The sequence below is a fragment of the Calonectris borealis genome, chromosome 1 (assembly GCF_964195595.1).
Source record: "Calonectris borealis chromosome 1, bCalBor7.hap1.2, whole genome shotgun sequence".
NCBI lineage: Eukaryota > Metazoa > Chordata > Aves > Procellariiformes > Procellariidae > Calonectris > Calonectris borealis.
The window spans coordinates 77,339,264-77,356,457 of NC_134312.1; the positions used below are offsets into that span (position 1 = coordinate 77,339,264).

General features: G+C 45.1%; 1 protein-coding gene across 2 annotated transcripts in view; it reads left to right on the forward strand.

The window, feature by feature from the left end:
- Nucleotides 1–6,110, forward strand: part of MPPED1 (metallophosphoesterase domain containing 1) — a 64,947-nt gene extending 58,837 nt beyond the window's left edge. For both annotated transcript variants that reach the window (XM_075161722.1, XM_075161712.1), the window contains exons 6-7: nt 11–124; nt 3,720–6,110. In XM_075161722.1, coding sequence (XP_075017823.1) covers nt 11–124; nt 3,720–3,838 — 233 coding nt within the window. In that variant the 3' untranslated portion in view covers nt 3,839–6,110. The remainder of the gene's footprint in view (nt 1–10; nt 125–3,719) is intronic.
- The last annotated feature ends 11,084 nt before the right edge of the window (nt 6,111–17,194 follow it).

A 17,194-nucleotide genomic window follows, 5' to 3' on the forward strand; every position in this document is an offset into this window, starting at 1 on the left:
TTTTCCAAAGGTTTTCTAGACTGGGTTCCTAAGAAAATGCAACGGGTAGGGTGTGTTGAGCTGCTGAACACAGTCCAGAGACGAATACAGCCAAGGCTTCATGTTTTTGGACATATCCATGAAGGTCAGAACACATTTCTTTCTATATGTATTTAAAAACCACAAACACAGAAGTTGTCTGGTTTAACTAACATTTTCCAACTTGAATGTCTGAACTGAAGCACTTCTGGAATTCAGATACTTACTTAGCTGTATATATAGGGATGAAATTGGCTGATACCCACATTTCAATATTTGTACTTCAGCTTCTCTTTCAATTTCTACATCTATAAAATAGGGTGATGCCTCCTTCACAGAGAGGATTACTGTGAATTTTAAAATAAGAACACGAGTCCAGTAGTTACAGAAAGAGACTAAATATTAGGATTGATGGATTGTATTTTCCTCTGGTGAATCTCCGTGACGTAAGATAATTCATATAAGCTCTCTGTGTTTCAGTTTCTGTGTTTGTAAAATGGGCAAGAATGCTTTGGGAGTTGCTTCTAAGGCTTAATCTTCAAGATTGTACAATAAAGGTTGTCTCTCCCTATCAGTGCATATATGAAGTTAAAATCAAGAGGGATGTCACCACTGACTTGTGTAGAAGTTCAAGATATTTATTTATTCATGTATTTAGTTGCTTTGGCAGGGAAAACATTTTGTACCCAGACAAAACAAAGTGGTTCTCTTGACTTACTTGATTTTTAACTGGAAAAAAAATTAGTTCCCTTTACATGAGTCAGTAAATGGTGACAAATATGCTCCACTGAAGTCAGTGACAGTAGGAGTTCATCTCCAGGCAAAGGGAAAGGTAGATGCTGTCTGCTATAGAGAAGTCTATCCTGTTCCCATATCATAGCAGCAAGACTTCAAGCAGTGCCCCTACCAAAAGAAACCACTGGGCTGCCCAGAAGTGTACTGTTGGCGTGTAAGCATGTATTATCAGCTGCTTAGTTCTTGGCAATGTTAACTTGCTGGCAGGAAAAGGTGCTTCACAACTGCCAGTTTTCTGCTTCTGGGACTGCTCCAGCCTTCAAAGGATACCTGTGGGTCTCACCAGTGTGGAAATGAACAAACAGAAAAACTGGAGTAGCTGGCACTCAGATACTTCTGGTTTTGTGAAGAACTATTATCCTTCCCAAGAAATACCACTCTGACTTGTTGCTGAGCGCTTTCACCATGCTAGGTTAGGAGCGACGTTGGTGAGAGGTGTGCTGGTGTAAAATTGATGAAGACGACATTCAGGTCATTATTGTACAGCTCAGGGATTAAGTCCGTTCTCCTCATGTGTCTCATCTGCATTGACCTGTTAATGTCTAGTTAATGACCAAGGTGCTGTTACATCACAGAGTAAACAAACAACGCATAGGCAGTATTTTTTCCTAACCCTTTGCTATTATAGCAGTCTTCGAGATTCCGCACAAGAGAGCTGGTGAATACAGTTGAAACTCATTGTCTTTTCAGAAATCGTAAGCCAAGTGGGTTGCAGGGGATATAAGCAAACACTTAGCAAGCCATGAAGCTTCAGGCAGGTAAACAAAATCACATCTGCTAAGACCAAGCCCAACTTTGGCTCCCAAGGGAAAAGAATGGCACCTCTACAGAATGGTAAATCTTGTGAATTAATATAGTTGGCACAGTAGGTATCAGAACACAGAAACAAGGTACTCTTCTTGTTAACTATCATAATTTAGAGAAAACAAATGGGGAACTGCATAGCCTGTTTTGCAGTGGGATGCTAAATCTCTGCAGAGGAGAATTCCCATTGCAGACAGCCTGTGCAAATGAAGCTGCTCTTTGTAGAGAAAATGCATGATTTGAACAGATGAGTTCCTCCCCTGACTGAGCATAGCTACATCTGCAGCAGTCATTTACTGAACATCCGGGAGGAAGAGATGCTTAGAAGAGATGTTTCCCCCTCTGCACTGCTGTCTCTGCCAAAAAATACCTCTACACTTGCGCTTGCTGCTGATCGACCCATGGAAGTGACAAGCAGCATGGCAGGAACTCCAGCTAAGATCCTGGTTTGCCCATTAGAGCCAGTATTTGGCTGAGATTGCGGCCGAGGAAACTCCGCAATAGGGTAGGAGTGAAAACTGTAGCATTAGGAATCTTCCAGCAAAAGGAACGTATTAGTAAGCTGATTCTGTTCTTTTCAAACATGTAGCCGAGGAGACACAAAGTCCCAGCAGCAATGCTGACTGTCCTCTGTGCAGTTTGTGTTTTACACAGAACAATTGTTCTGTGGCAAACAGCAAATGATTTAAAGAAATGTCTGTGACAGGAACCTGACAGAGTTTTCTTCCCTCCCTAGTCCCTAATTATAGGGTGGTTTTTCCATGGGGAGCCCAGGAGGCCCTGCATTATTCAGGGTATTTTAAGGAACAAAAACCAAAGGAATTTGGCTATTGTTTCTTTGTTTGTAAATTCTGCAACTAACAATCCTTCTATAAGACACGAAATTGCACTCAGAAAAACTGTAGGATCCTAGGTACCTCGGGTTTGAATAGTCGGAACTTGGTGTATGTAGCAATGAATATGTTTCACTATTAACTTCATTAATGGTGAGATTGAATCTTAGTACGAATGCTTTTTACCAGGTGATTTCCCCAAAATCATGTATTTCTGATTGTGAATGCATTTCTTCATATTGATGTTAGTATTTCAATGCAAATTTCCATCATGAAGCTTCTAGTTTTAGTGTAATCAAGCTTATGTTTTTTCCTAGTCATTCATGAAAAGATTTTTGACAATGGAGAGTGTGTCTACTTTTTCGTAACATCAGGGCAGTAAAAGGGCTGCTTCTTCACTTTCTGAAACAGCATTTCACTGTATTTCTACAGGCATTAGAGCTGGAAGTTTGATTTTCTGCAGATTTAGCTCTGGAATTGTTTGGCTTGGGTCTCTAGTCAGACATGAGATGTAGTTAAAGGTGTTTCACCACTGGTGAGACATACAGAAGGGTGTTTTCTCCTGTGGAAATGTTATGGTGTCTTTGGGTGTGAATTCACCTTGTCTGTCAGAGAATGCATTAATAAAGCCATTTTTTCTCTGCCTGGGCAGGCATTTTGGTGTCTTGCCATCCAATTTGGTTGAAATTGGTCAACAAGTTCAAACACATGGGAAGAAGAGGTTCCTACTAGACAAATCCCACCCAAGGTGCACATGCACACATACTGTCCTTAGTCAAGCAATGGTTTTTCTTCATTGGTTGCTTAAAAGATGTACAACACAGGACAGAAAAAAAGGTGGAAAGATGAAAATTGCTGCACTGATGACTGCAAACCTAAATGATCAGAAGTTTGGTTTTTTCAATGCTGTAATTGCCTAAGCTCTATCTTCTCATCCATGCCAAAACTGAGAAGTTTTTAAGAAAAAAGCTTTGCAGAGAAAAATACCTGTCTTTCTAAGGAGGTTTGGCTAGCTGGCTGCCAGAGATTATAGCCACTAGCTAGTGAGGGTCCATTTTGCTTTTCTTACACAATTTAAAAGGTGGCAAGAAGTTCTGCTGTAGGACAAAGATGGTATTAATTCAGGAGACCTTTATGTTTTGCACGAAGAGAATTTTTAAATTCCTTCTGAGTAATAAATATGGCACTTACTGTTATGTGATAAAGGTGAATAACTAAAAAAAAAAGAAGATAATAATGAGAGTAACCAGAGTTTTTCTTGCTTTGTAGGTTATGGTGTCATGGCTGATGGAACTACTACCTATGTGAATGCATCTGTGTGCACTGTGAATTACCAGCCACTTAATCCACCTATAGTTATTGACTTACCTACTCCGAGGAACACATGATTATAATGAGGATTTAAAGTTGTGCCCAACACATTAGCAACTTTATATTGCTGGCTGAGAATCCCGATAGGGAACCATTCAACAAAAAAGCAAAATCCTTCTTCTTTTTTCCCTGCTAGCTCTTCACAGATAAATTTTGAGTGACAAAAGTTGATGAGGAACAAAGACATTTTGGTGCCAGAAACAGATAAAGACTTTAACATTTCACCATTAAAATGTTCGTGAACACAGAAAAGTGAATGCATTCCACATTATATATATACACATATACATATATATCTCTCTCAAGTAGGGACTTTTGTATATACCATACATTATGTTGGACTTATTAAAAGAACAATGTCTTTCAAAGGAGTGTTTCTTTAAGAAAGTTTGCAGTTTAAACTTAAGTGTTTAGACTAGGATTTCCTTATTTCAGATGTTTCCCAGTGAGCTCTTGGTAAAAGAAAAATGATGGTAAAGATGTTTTCCCATAATTAACATGGCAAATATAAATGATGGTGCACGAATGACCAGTCACAGGAGGAAAGCTATTACGTCAAGTCCTCCAGGTCTAAGTCTTTGCATCTATTCAAAATCAATGCAATAGAGGCCCTAACTCACTGTACTGAAATGAAGTTTTACTACATCTGGCATTGCAGATGGTAAGGGAAATGGTGCATATTGCCGGCATGCTCTAAACAGCTCAACATTCAAGAAGGGAGACTGTGTTAAGTGCAGTATAAACTCAGGAATTTGTAACCTGGCCTCGCCTGTGAAAAAAAGGATGACATTTCCCTTAAAAAAAAAGAAAAAATGTAACTGTGTTTTCATATGATAAGGTGATATGTGATTGTATGTAAAAAGCAAAAAAAAAACCCATCCAATGTTCAGTAGTGGTATTTTAAATAAAACCACTGGGACTATTTGTTTGAAACCTGTTAGTGGGACATGCAGCCAATGATGAGATTACTGGTTTGAATTTGGCCCCAGTCAGAAGTGATTAAATGTCATTGTGATCCTTTTGTCCTTGGGGAACGCTATGGACCTCAAGGGGAAGGGGTCATCTCAAGGTGGCGTTTGGGCATTCACTTTTGGGTAGCTATGGAGTAGCGTAAGTGCGATGAGTGACAAGTACACGCCAATGGGTACAGAGCAGGGTCGCCTCACAAAGCCTGTCGTTGTTTGCCTGCTCATGGACATTGCTGAGAGAGGCCCAAGACAAAATGGTGAACCGAGTTGAAATCATCTGTCGTGTTGCAAGTGACACCAGGCAAAGCAGGGGACGTGTCAGGAGCTGGTTGGGATGGCCAACGCTAGTACTGCCCATGCAGAGCTTTCCTGCAGGTTAACAGAGGTGTTGAAGCTGCTGGGATTTCAGTCCCATCCTAGGCAGAAGCTTCAGAATTGATTACAAACCCAGCAAAAAAAAAAAAGTGCTTCAAACGTGCCCTACAAGAAATGGGTTTCTGCCTTGAACTAACAAACTTCTCCATGCTCAAAGAGGAGCCTTTTTGCTTTGATGGAGATAATTTAACTGCTGTATTCTGAATGTGGACATCTTGAATTTGGGGCTGACGGCATCTGGACATGAATCTTGTTCACACACATGGGGCAGATCATTGCACTTCTAATACAGGGTTGTTTGCAGGTCTGTGCGTAGCCCACTTCTGCACACACGCACTGGATAATTGTGTATGTTACTTTTTGCCTGATACATGGATGTAAATGTGAGCTTCATGTGCTGCATGTGCATTATATGCATACACAATTTAAAATACCTGTGTCACAAAACCAGGCTATGTCAGCCTCAACTCTGAGCGAGGTAGGCAGAAACACTGCATTTCGCTGGCTTCCCATGGGCAGCAGCTCTTCCAACTGTGGCTGGGAGCAGTGACGTCCCAGCCCAGTCACTGACTGGCGCTGTGGACCCACCAGAAACCGCCAGACCACTAGACTACCAGAAAACGTGACAAGTCACGGGTCTATCATTTCTTGTAAGCTGTTGGGTGACTTGGGGTCTAAACTAATTTGCTGCTTTTTCCTGAAACGAAACCCAAAACTATTGGGGGTGCCTGCAACTGGTTTTTGGGTGAATAGTTCACAAGCGCATGAGCAGTCTACCATGAATTCAGATGGGGCCACTTTTGTCGAAACTATTGGTGTAGAAATTGCAGGATCAGCTCCTAAATCAGCAAGGACTGAAATTCATAGTTGAATATGAACTCCCGCCATCATTGGGAAGATGAGCAATAGTGTGTAGTTAGAATAAAAGTGTCTTGGCTAATCACAATTCAAGCGGTTTGAAACAAATGTGGCAGGAAATTGGCTGCGTGTTAAAGAAGTCTGAAATGTTTACATTCGCTCACGGCACTTGAGAGACTAAAATGTTAAAGTGGGGGGAAGAGGTCCTTTTATTAGCCTCAACAAAATTTCTATGTCGACCATAAACTATTCTCTTAAAAATAATTTTTCCTAAGGTATCTTCAAAATACTGTGTATTTTTATGTGGAAAGGATATGAAAGCAGCTGTTACTTCGAAATATCATTTAAAGTACTTGAGGTATGAAAGCTTAAAAGTTATTTAATCATTTTGGCATAACTTGATTGTTGTTGTAATTTTTGGTCAAGCATGTTGGACAAATAAAGTCTTAAAAAAAACCCCAACAAAAAATAAGGCCTCTTTATGTGCACCTCATGCATTCAGCTCCATGTGGGAAAGGCTGCCTGGCTTCTCCAGGTGTAGGAGCCAGCCTGTGGGACATGAAAGTTGTTATCGCGACGGGCTGCGGATCAGCTGGGAGGGCAGCTGGCAGAGGGGCTGGGGGCGGTGGGCAGAAGGTGCCCTGCTCCGTCTGCCAGCTTCAGGCCGCCACATCTCCTGCAGAAGGGAGCAAGTTGGAAGTTGGGGTTGCAGAGGGGAAAATAGCAACCGCTTCCTCTACTGCTGTATTTGGGTGGGGGAGTATGCCAGAGGCACCTGTGACAGGGAAAAGCTAACGTGAGGGAGCGCTGCAATGGAGCTGTGAAGCAGTCGGGAACTGGGATGCCGTCCTTTGGGAACAGGCAGCAGTCCGGGAAAGGATGGTTCGTGCTCTGAGCTGAGTGTAAGGACGCGAACCTCACAGAGAGGGAGATTAAGGCGAGGTCACTGCCATTTTAACTTTGTGGGCACAGTCAAGGCCTGGGCTTCTTGCCCGAAATCTACCTCAGATGAGCGAGGCCATGAAAAGGAAGGATTTGCAATTGTCGGCTCTATTTAAATTCAGGGATGCTCTCTCAAGTCATTTCCCGCCCCACCTCCCCATTGCTGACCTTCACTGATATTTATCCAGGTAGCATAGCTCCCGAAGGTGTGCTGATGTGTATCGCTAACGCGTGCGTTCCCATCACCGGGCAGAATTGTTACCGAGATTAATTTCAGTTCATCTCGATGACGAATAGGGGAGATATCACTGCATGTCAATGAAAAAAAAGACAAGATTATTTTTACCTCCCTCAGTCACATATGGCTGAGGATGTGAAATGTTCCTTGGGTACAGGGAACGAGCAAGCTGGGACTCGGCACCCGCCTGAGCAGCTGCCTTCTCCCAGGCAGCCCCCACCCACCGCAGCTGCACCCCAGCCTGGGGAGCTGGGTTTTGGCTTTCAGATGATGCTACTGGTAGCCCCTGAAGCCAGAGACTCCAGAACTACAACGGTCTTCAAGGAGGTCGCTGCAGGGAGCGAGGCTGGTGGCAGCAGCATGCCGGGCTGCCCTGCCGGGTGCTCCACCGGCAAGGTGGCTACGGGGAGGGAAGGTGAAAACCCCCGTCTCTGGGCGATGCACAGGGACAGAGCGGGTGGGAAGGTGCTCTGGCCTTGCTGCAGGAGGGAGCCAGAGGGGATAAGAAGTAGCTCGTGTTCTGCAGTTGCTGATTGCTGCCTATAGCCAATGTAAATGCTTCAGAGGAAGGAGGAACAAGACATTCTTTAGGAGGCAATTTTTGGAATAATCTGCCCATGGGGATCTTTGCCCCCCTCCCATTTATTCTTGTTTGTATGAGAATTTCTCTCTTAAAAACCTGTATTATTGCTCACTGCTAATGTAACTCACATATAGCGAATGTAACTGCAAATGTTCTTTTCTTTCAGGTACATTCCTGTCCCTTTCTTCCAAGTCTCTCTGCATCTGCAATTTTAGCGGTATTTTGGAACAGTGAGCTCCCCGGGTGATTATGCACAGTGCATTAGAACAACAGTATTTCGCTTATCCTTGTACGTGTGCTGCTGTTCGGGTTTATTGACTGTCCCTTTGTTCTCTTTTTATGTGAAAAGTGTAAATAGGAGTACTTATATGTACCTTCTTTGTGCCATTCGTTATTTTGTATACTGCCATTATGTTGTTTTTTACTCACTCCGTCTAGAAATTAAAATAATTTCAATTCTAGCTAGACTCTATTTCTAACCCTCTTACTTTCCCATCTCAGAAACGCTCCCCTCCTTTCTTTTTGATGTGTCCTTTGGGAGTTGGTGAGAGGCAGCGATGCCAGAAGAGGACCTCCTCTTCCTTCCGATCCGAGCATTTGGACACGGTTCCCTGCCACACTCTCTACTCATCTTTATCCAATTCTGTTCCTCTCTGTTTAGGATTTTTTGGGGTAATCATATATATTTGCAACCCCCAATGGAGGACTGTGGTAAGCTGCCCATGGCCCTAGTTTTCTCTTCGGGAGATGGCAGCTGATCTGGACTTACCCGGTTTTCACAACCATCACCCCCTTCCTCCCCGGGAACCCTACCCAGGCTGTGTCCGGGGGGGGATCCTTTTCCCCCGCTCTGGCCCGTTCCCCTGGCTTTGGTGGTGCCCTTTGCAACCCTCCACACCCCCAGTCGGGCTTTGCTCTCAGGGGCACCTCACCTGCCCTGTGTGGTGAGCGGCCCCGGGGCTGGGGGTGCTGCTGGGTGGGGTACGGAGCCGTGTAACGTTTGCCCAGTCCTCGTCCTGCTTTGGGGGTTTTTGTTTCTTGGCTAGCGCCTAACCCATGACCCTTCTTTGCCTCTCCAGAATAGCTCTTTCACAAAGGTCTTTATCACAACCTTTGCAAGTGTCCACACCAATTATATCAGAGATATCTCTTCTTGCCAGGACTTTGATGTACCAAAAGCTTTCAAATAGATTAAAGGAACAGGCTTTTCTCTTCCACAAACCGGTCAGCTTTCCCCCCCCCCGCCCCTGCCCAGTGAAGTGTATTCCCCCTCTAGAGCATGATGGGATAAAACCAAGGAGAATAATTAACCTCACTACCTGCCACCGGCCCAGCGCACAAGGTGCCCTCGCACTCGTGCTGTTTGCTCCGATTCAGTGCAATCCAGGCCTGGTTAGTGGACAAATCGCTTCCCGCCACTGGAGGAGATGCCTTCCGCTCCGAGTGAACCCGGCGGCATGGCTGCTTCTTCCCTGGTTTTGCCCGGGGAGCACCGCTGCAGGGTGAGGTTGTGCTGCCGGCTCGCAGCGAGCCTCAGGGGAGGGGGGGGACAGCCGTAGGAAACAACGACCCAGACAGGTTTGCCATTTCGCTTACTCTCCTTACATTTTTCTTTTAATGCTTTCTGCTTTCTGGATGGGATGAGCAGCTTGGGGAAGGCCAGATGGGAAAATGCTGGATGCTATAAACATGCTGCAATGGCTTATGGTAGCATTAAACTGCAAAATCAGGGTAAGGAAAATGCTCTGTCCCACCAGCTGAGCTACCCAACACGCAGAAAAGGTGGGGGAGAGTCGAAGGTGACACTGAAGCTCCCTCCCACCAGCCCAGCCCCAACTCCCCCATCCCCACCACAGTTTGAGCCAGGCTGCGGGCCCATTGCCGGTCCAGGCTGGACGCTGGGGCTGACGAGTGCAAATTGGGAATACTAGAGGCTATCTGGGTTGGTGGTACAAACCTTTCCACAGAGGCCACCGGAGCGGTGAGAAGGGGTCACAGAGGGTCCTAGGGTGCGTTCTCCCAACAAGCGCCCCCTTGTTCCTGGGGGATTGGCGGGGGATGCAGCAGTGTACACCCTGGCAGGGACCCTGCCTGCAGGTGCATGGGGCTGAAGCCGATGTCGTGGGGTAGGTGACTCCATCCGCACCTCTGCATGGTGCAGAGCCAGGCGGCCCCGGTGTCGAGTGCTGTGGAGTTCGGAGAGAGGCTTGCTCCTTTCCGGTTTCCATTTCAGACCGCTGGTGCTGCCCCTCCACCGATACACAAGGGATGCGAAGAAGCGATGGTTGGGTTCCCAGCTGCCCGGCGCTGTGCCTCGCCTCCAACGTGCTGACGGAGGGCTTTGTGCAGACAGAAATACCCTCATCTGCGCGGTGTAATAACCCGCCCTGGCAGGCTGCTGCTGCTGCGGTGGGAAATTTCATAGCCTCCTGCAAACTTTACCTCCCACCATAACAGCTTGGGCCAAATTTTCTAGAAATAATGAAGTTACACAGGATAAAGCAATTTAAGTGGAGTGGGCAATTAAACCCGTATTTGTATTTCTTCTTCTGTTTTATAAGGCTGTTGCATGGCGCAGCCATTCTGATTGCATCTGTTACCTGATATTTTAAAATGAACAGAGAGCTGCTTCACACGGACGTGTGTTGGCTGCCGATTACCTTTCTTTTGTCACCGACTCCTCTGCTTCCCACAGTCGGTCCTGTCGGTCCCTGCCACTTCATGCCACTCATGGTGGGGTTCCCTGAGCAGCTTCTTGCCACGGGCACCCCCACTCTGGATACCTCTATGGTCTCCCCAGGGATGATGTGCGAGCCTTAACCCATCCCGCTCTTGCTTTTGAGCCCACAGACAAACCCTGCCGCCTTCCCCAGCAGCACCAGCTCCAAGAACCTGCAACAAGCCGAGAGTGGTGTAGGACAAGGGGGCAGGTCCTTCTGCTTGGGGTGAGCCTGGGGACATCTCCCGGCATCACCTCGAGCTTCCTCGGGTGAGCGGGTACCTGCGTATGGGGTAGGTTCCCCCTGTGGGGAGGGAAGAGCCCTGCTCCAGAGGGAACAAATGACAACACCAGCCAGAGCAAAGGCAGCTCTTCACCAGGGTAGCCAAAGTGAAGCGCGGCAGAGCAGGGCAAGCCTCCAGAGACAAGTGCCCTGCAGGGTCCCCCAGGCTCCCAGCATCGGAGTTTGTCCCAGCTGTTTGTGAAATGGTGCAAATGTTTGGCACCTCGATTACCTGGTGGCCTGCCCGCGGTGCTCTGACCAGGATTTCCACCCCTCATTCACAGTGCCAGGTGATGCAGCACCTCTGCCCTCATTTGCAGTCCTCTGTAGGCACGTCCACAGGAAAGACAAAGCTGCTGTGAAGCCACCAAGGAGTCAAGAGCAGTTAACTGCTTTGAACCTGCCACCCCATCGTTTCAGCCTCCGGTTACCCATCTCTGGGGAGCCCGCACACCTCCAAAAGGACCTTCTTTCCCAGCCTGTTATGCTTGTAACACAGTGTGTACATAGTTATGTTTATTGCTTGTTCAGAAAGAAATAATAGCTCCGAAGTGTTACCTATCCATTCCTTTCTGCGGATGCCCATAACAATAATTAATCATACGTATTAACATGCGGTCAAGAGACTTGTCAAAACTGGAGCTCTTGAACGGTAAACGGAGCTCACGCAATTAGAAGTCCCTGCTCTGGAAATGCTTGGATTGATTCATTGCTCCTCCCAACACCTAAGAAAGTCAGGGAAGTAATAAATCATGAAAATATAGACAAGGCACTCAACAAACTATGATGAAGACACTTCATCAACTGCCTTTAGCTCTGCGTCAGTGTGTTGCACTAAAGTCGGCACTGGCTGAGCCGGTTGCGTGACAGCTGTAACCAGCAAGCGCTCACTAACGCTGTGGTAAACTTGGAAATACCGTGCTCTCCTCTAAGTTAGAAGTAGAAGATTTCTTAATTGCTTTTAATTCACCTGCTACCGAGCACATGTCGTCCCTTAAAATAAAGGTATAGGAATATTTTGTGCACACATTTTAATCTAAAATGTAGGACCTTCTCTGCCGAGCCCCCAAGGTTGGGTAGACCAGAGGGGCAAAGGGTGCAGCTGACTTTGCTGGTCAGGAAAGGGTCCTTCCACCCCTCTGGGAGCTCAGGATGCCGCAGTGTGAGACGCCCAGATCTCCTGGGGCCTGGGCGTGCTTTGTTAAAGCAGCTCCTTTTAACTTGCAAAAAAAAATAATCAACATTTACTAAAGGAATAAAAGAAAAAAGGATAACAGTGGCAGAAGACGAATGGTTCCTCCAAACTTTGAAGCTGGTGTTATCTGTTAGAAACAACAAAAGGAACTCAAAGCTGGGAGATGGAAAGCAACAAAATGAATGAAAGCAAATGACTTGAATGGGGCTCTCAGAAGTGACGGTGACGTTTCGTGCTCCCTATTGGCTTCATTTCTGTTTCTGAGTGAAAAAGGAGAGTGTCCTTTAAAGAACAGTGTTGTCTTGGCAGTCTCCGCACTGTCATTATTAACGGCGGTTGTGTTCGGTAATTGTGGTGTTGGTCTAAAAATCATCAGGAAATCACAGCCCACTTGTAGAGTTGAAACAGGAAGGTGGTATGTGAGGTTTTTATTTTTCAATAAAGAAAAAAAAAGACTGTTTTTATTCTTTAAAAGTTCCTTATAGATGTAAAAGGTAGTTACTTCTTTTGACTCCTCGGTGGCTCCACAGAGGCTTTCTGTGTACATGGCTAGAGCACTGCAAATCTGTTTCCACAAGAAGAGGGGGCTTATACCAGTGGGAGTGCAAAGCTGAGCTGAATCCATTCAAGACTCTGTCAGAAGCCCAAGATCCATTGAAACTAGACACCAACTTATCTGTGAGGAGCAAAATTACCCAAGTCTGGTTTCTGAGTCTCTCAGGTTGGAGCACCTCTGGCAGTACCCAGCCCAACTTTCTTCTCAAAGCCCATCCAGCCAGGCGGGCTGCTCAGGGCTCCTCCGGCTGAGTTTTGAACACCTCCAAAGATGGAGAGCTCATCACCCTCTGGGCATCTGTGCCAGTGTTTGACCACCCTTGTGGTGAAAAATGCTCCTCCTTGTAGAAGGGAAAGCTCACGTCCTGCATTCCCAAGGGAAGTCACCTGCAGTGCTCCCGGTCCCCAGTGCCCCCCAGCCTGCGTGGCTGTGCGGTGACGTCCCGTGTGGTGGCTGGTTCAGAGCTGGCACGTGGCCTCCAGGCAGCTGGCACGTGGCCTCCAGGCAGCTGGCACATCCATCTGGCTGCCCTGGCCGCTCCAAAACTTGATGTATGTGAGGAGCCACAGCAAAAGCCTACTGTTTTAATTTCTTCTGCTCTGATGTCTTCAGTGCAACAACTTGGTTTGCTTCGGTTGTTTTGGGAGAGCAGAAAGAAAACCTGCTCTGAAGAACTGTGTGCTGGAAAATGTCTTGGTCCTATTGCAGTCAGCAGAAGTATGGGCACTGACCTCAGCAAAACGAGCATCTAAATAAGTTTGAGCCAAGAGCATCCTAATACGACCGCACCCTAAGGCTTATGCAATTTTTCAGGATCTTTTCAAGAGTAGCCATCTTTATCTCTGCACTGTGCCCTTTTCTAGCTGAGCTGGAGTAGTCGAGAGAGACACCCGCTGGGCGGCACCTTCACTTCGCCTGGCCACGTGAGAGCAGCCTCCTTTCCAGAGGAAATACTCTGGTTATTTTTAATGAAATATTGTGCTCATTATGGCTGAATTTATAACCCCCTTGCACTTTATTTTTGTGACTGTTTTCCAAGGCACATTTCAGCTTTTCAAGAGAATACATCTTCAAAGCAGAACAACTCCTCAGCAGGGCACAGGTAGGTGCCCTTTCCCTACCTCCTGTGTCACCACAGTTTTATCCCTGTAGGAGAGTCAGACGCTCGGCGTGCTGGACTATGTAGTTATTGGCAAACCGTGGTGGTTTGGTTCAGGTTTAGCTGGGGTATGAGACATCAAATGCAGGAACTTGAGCTATCGCAAGCAAAAAGGTTGGTTCTTTGGGGAAGGATTTTGCTTTAGAAGTTGTTCATTTGATGACTGCCTTTGATAAGTAAATACGGTGCACAGCCTTTGCTATTTCCATGAGACAAGACTAAGAAATTTTGTGTACTGGGGCAATGAAATGCAGAGAGCATCCCCACACTGGATACCAGAAAGAAGCAAAAAAAGAAAAAACCAGGGAGGCAGACTGGCTCCCGTTGCACGGAGAAGAGGAGGAACAAATATTCTCCAAGGGACAGGCTGGCAACAGAGTGATGAACTGACACAAAGGGTCACAGCACAAAGGACGACACTTCATGAAATCGGAAGACACGGCTGCACCGATTCGTGATCCAGCTTAGTAAAAATCACACTCCAAAAGGAGCTGAGGGAGAGGGATGTCCGAGGTATACTCTTGGAGGAAAACGAAGGAAATCAGAAGGTGCAAGGACCTGACAGTGAAAATGCTGCTTAACTAGGAGGTATAAATTAAAGAATTTGGGCTTTTAGGACACCAGAAAAACTGCACAGTTTGGAAGAGCTCCTCTTCTGCAGAAGACCGGGCTGGCTGGAGCTGCAAGGAGGGGTTTCAGTGAACAAAAGTGTGTGAAAAGAAGGGACCACCAAACCCTCAGACTGTACAAAATCTTTGTGTTGGCAACATATAACAGAGACAAAGACTACGCTGTGCAGAAATTCATAAATTGATTGTGTATCAAGATTAGAAGCCCAGGTAAAAAATGCAAAGAATAGAAATTGCTTGTTTAGAAACATGCATTTGAACTAGCTGATATTAATGAAACCTAATAGGATGGTACATGACAGGAATATTGATTAAGTTGTTTATAATTTCTTTAGAAAAGATCAACTCGGCAAAAGGGAAATAAAACTGGCTCACAGTATAAAATGGTGATGCTGGCAAGTATGAAGTCAGTCAACTGGAATATTTATTCATCCACTGGACCTAAGAAGTAAAGCTTGTGGTGTTCCTCCAGGTGATAATCACTTGACACCATTAAATTCAATTGAGCTTTATGAGTTGTCCCTATAGAGGATGACTACTACTTAAACACGTATCAATAATGTTTGCAACATACCCCACTCTCATCGTCATGAGGCAGCTTGTTCTGAATGGTATAAAGTGGAGATTTCAGCCTGCCACAATTTCTAAAATCCCCAGATGACAATTTTCTGACAAAAAGGCTCCTTTTGTCAGAAAAGGCTACTTTTTTCCGAAAAGACTAGTTTTCTGACAAAAAGGCAGGAACATCTACATCACGTCTTGTCTTGAAGGACAAGGAGAACTGGTTCACTGGATGAGAACACTTGAGGTATCAGCAGCCATGACTTTGATCACATCCACCGTGTGAACGTAAAATAAGGAGATAGAACAAGTCAGATAAACTCTTCCTCTTTCAAAAGGGTAACTGCACAAAGCCAAAAACTAACACATCAGTTGGGAGAAAAAACATTTAAGCAGGAAAACATAGATTGTATTTGCAAACTGTTTAATCAAGTTTGCCAAAGAACTGTCCCAGAATCCAGAAAGACCCAAACTAGTTTCAAAAAAAGCCCCATCCTGTTTCTGAGGGTAAATAAAAGCAGACTGGGGAAAAAAAAAAGATGTATACCAAACTGATGAAGGAAGAAATTTGTGTTAAGAAATGAGGAGGAAAACAAACATGCGCAGGGAGTATCAATGGCTTGAAACGGTAATGATAAGAATACGAAAGCAAATGGGAATGGGAGGTTCAAAAGGTGGAATTTTTAAATAAATATCTTTGCTGTGTGCAGACAAAAAGGCCAGGTGGTAGCGGGACGGTACACAGTGCTGGTGACCAAGTGCTTTTCAGCCCAGCAGTCCTGAAACAGCATGTTAAACAGCAGTTACCAAATTTTTTGAATTGGGAACTTTGTATCTGAGAAGTTGGCTGATGATCTTTTTAAACCGCTAATAATGAATTTTCAGACACTTTAGGACATGAGAGAAGTCTCAGCAGTCCACAGAAAGCTGAAATTGTGCCAATATTTTAAAAAGGGAAAGAGGATGGCCAAAGTGAGAGAGCGTTAGCCTGACTTTGATCCCCGGAAAAAAGCAGTAATGGGATTGATTGTGCAAGGCCTGAGTAATAAAGAATTAGAAGGGGCTAATAAAATTAAATGCTAATTAAGGTGAGTTTAAGTAAAATGGATCTTCTCAAACTAATTTGATATCTTTTTATGAGATTACAAGTTTGGATGACAAATGAAATAGTGTTAAGGTAATAGACTTCTGTAAGGCACATGACTTGGCACTATTGCCTAGTATTTTGAGAAGGAAATAGGAATGATATAATTTTGACATGGCACACGTTAAATGAATTAAAAACCACCTAACCAATGTAATTAAATGAGGAATCATCTTTAAGAGGCTATATGTTTTGTAGGGTCCTCCAGGTAGTGGTTCATGTCCTGACATGATTTAACTGCTAGATCTTGACCGGGAAACCTGCCTCCCCCCTAAAAAAAGGTGTTACTGAAACTTTTTACAGATGAACCAAGTGTTGGCCTGCAGGAAATGCTGAATAGGATGGCTCACACGTACGCTCTGATCTAGATTTTTTTTTAGAAAATGAGGTACAGCAAATTGGTCTACATTTCAGTATGGCCATGCATGAAGTCGTATCCCTAAACACAAGGACGTGGGCCAGAGTGACTTTGCCTCGGGGAGAAGAGCTCTAAAAAAAAGGACTTGGTTATGGGTCTGGCTGGCAGAAAGCGCCTGGTGTGCCCAGCCGGTGCCGCGGCCGAAGAGCAAATGCAGCAGTTGGGTGGGCAAAGCTGACAGAAGGAGTTTACGTGTCCTCTGCATTTGGCATCCCTACAGTTGAGATTTGAAAACGTCCCAGTTCAGACATCTCCGACTCTAGCATGATTTTGAGAAGTTGGAATCGACACCAGGAGGACCCGTGGAAATGGGAAAAGGACTGGAAAATTTGCCCTAAGGGGTGAAAATCTGGGGAGCTCACTCTGTCTTGCTGAAAAAAGAAGAGGTTCAGGATGATTTCTCCGTGACCTTTATGTAACTGCAGGGTGTACAGGCTAGAAGCTGCACAGAGGGAAATTCATATCTGAAATAACATCACCTTAAAAAGACATATATATATATTCATATGTATGTACATGGTGTTTTCTTTACAAAGAGAGTAATTAGCCAGTAAAACACCCTTCGAGTGATTGCGCTAATTCTTTGCAAGTGGCAATTTTAAAATCAAGATCGGATGTGTATCTTCAGACAAAAATTAATTATGGGAGTCCCATTCATTAAAAATAAACAAACAAACACCCATGCGAACCCTTTCAGGTTAACTTATTGGACTTCGGATCAGACCCTGCCTTAATTATGGGGAAT